The sequence below is a fragment of the Bison bison genome, unplaced genomic scaffold, assembly GCF_000754665.1.
Source record: "Bison bison bison isolate TAMUID 2011002044 unplaced genomic scaffold, Bison_UMD1.0 scf7180017851050, whole genome shotgun sequence".
NCBI classification, from domain to species: Eukaryota; Metazoa; Chordata; class Mammalia; order Artiodactyla; family Bovidae; genus Bison; species Bison bison.
In genome coordinates this window covers 5,568-7,569 of record NW_011481623.1, presented here as the reverse complement: position 1 = coordinate 7,569, position 2,002 = coordinate 5,568, and the positions used below count along the sequence as shown (strand labels likewise).

The window sequence follows — 2,002 nt, the reverse complement described above, 5'->3', positions numbered from 1 at the left end:
TTTTCCACAGTTTATTGTGATCCACACAGTCAAAGGCTTTGGCATAGTCAATAAAGCAGAAATAGGTGTTTTTCTGGAAATCTCTTGTTTTTTCAATGATCCAGCAAATGTTGCCAATTTGATCTCTGGTTCCTCTGCCTTTTCTAAAGCTAGCTTGAACATCTGGAAGTTCACAGTTCACGTACTGTTGAAGCCTGGCTTGGAGACTTTTAAGCATTACTAGCATGTGAGTGCAATTAAGAATTAAATTGACAGATTAACAGGAGAAAAGCAAAAGTTTCATAACATATATTGATGAGAGAGACCCAGGAAAACCCAATAACTTGACAGAGTGGCCAAAATCCTCAGCTTAAATATCATCTTCAACTAAAGGCAAAAGTGGATGTTTGAGATAGTGGCTTGGGGCTTCAAAGGAGAGAAAACAAATTCACATGGAGATGGGATAGCAAATGTTTGGGAAACAAATATTTGCTGTGTCATGCAAAGACCAGAATTGAGGAAACTACCATCATATGTGAGTCAGCCTGACTCAAGGCAAAGTTTGCTGTGATTGTCACTCATCTCTCTGTTCAGTGTCCTGTGCCTTTGAATCTTAGATGATCCTGCCTTTCTGAGGGAATAGCTTCTAAGTCATTCTTTCCATCAAGTATTATTTTCTTAGTCCAAAGGAGATGATAATTTAAACACGTAAAGCAATTCACAGCAAATGTGCCTGATCCCTCCTGGGTTCTAAATCTATTTGAATTACAGAAATGTGTTAGTAAAAACTACATCAGAAGTTACGTATCTCGGTATGTGAACATTGAAACGAACAAGCAAAAAGAAGCCTCTTGTTAATGATAATTCCTTCCTCAAAAAAACTGGATGAATGGTGTATTTCAGAGTGTTGAGAAATGTGGAGGGGATGTTTGAACAGGGATCACAAATAAGTTTATACCATCTAGATATAAAGTAATTTCTAATCCTAGAGTGTCACTTCATTGATAAATTTTAATTTTTTCTAAATATTAGCATATTTTTTTATCAAATATTGTGATATGTCTATTAAAGTTAGAGTATAAGGTGTTCCCTGTAGTTTGTTTAATTCAAATAGGTTTTAAATGTCATTATATTTATATGCCAGTTCTAATTTTAGATATTAAAAAATAAATATAATAAAGATGTGGTATAACTTTCTTATTCTCTCTAAATTCTCTGTAGGCACTGTTGAACCATACTGCTCATTGGAATGTGAAGTAACATGGCAGCCGGGTTTTGATTCTCCAGAAAGGGGAGAATTTATTCTTCATGTCAGTGAAGGAAACACGCTGAAACTGAAATGTCTTGCACATGTAATGATTTTTATTTTGAGGGCTCTAAATTGGTTGGTATGCATATGTGTATATGAAAGTGAAAGTGTCAGTTGCTCAGTCGTGTCTGACTCTGTGCGTCTCCATGGACTGTAGCCCACAAGGCTCCACTATCTGTGGAATTCTCCAGGCAAGAATAATGGAGTGGGTTGCCATGTCCTTCTCCAGGGGATCTTCCCAACCCAGGGATCGAACCCAGGTCTCCTGCATTGCAGGCAGATTCTTTACTGTTTGAGCTACCTGGGAAGCCAAACAGCTGTGTATATATGCTGCTGCTGCTAAGTCGCTTCCCCACTCTCAGATAAGCAAAGTATGCATTATCAGTATGTTAAGCTCTTTGAGAAGACTTCTAGTAGAAACTTGCCTGGATAATATTTTGACACACACATTATTTCCCACATTGTACATAGTGGGGTAGGTGATCTCTAATATCCCCTACAGTGACTGTTCTACACGATTCTCAGTCATGGATTTACCTCCTCCTTAGAGTTTTCTTGCTTTCCCTGCCTTCTTCAGTTTAGGATTACATTATAAATATTCAATTCTTTTCTCTTAAACACACCATAAAGTCTGATAACACTTCATATTTTAGAAATTTCTGTGAAGCTGAAAAAGCTTGAGTTATCTGATGGGAGATTAAAAAAAAAAAAAAA

General features: G+C 36.9%; 1 protein-coding gene across 1 annotated transcript in view; it reads left to right on the top strand.

Moving 5' to 3' along the window:
- LOC104995872 (uncharacterized protein CXorf22-like) overlaps positions 1-2,002 on the top strand; it is a gene marked incomplete at both ends in the record, with an annotated part of 9,534 nt that overhangs the window by 4,265 nt on the left and 3,267 nt on the right. The window contains one exon of the mRNA XM_010849934.1: positions 1,201-1,331. Within this exon, the coding sequence (XP_010848236.1) occupies positions 1,201-1,331 (131 nt within the window). The remainder of the gene's footprint in view (positions 1-1,200; positions 1,332-2,002) is intronic.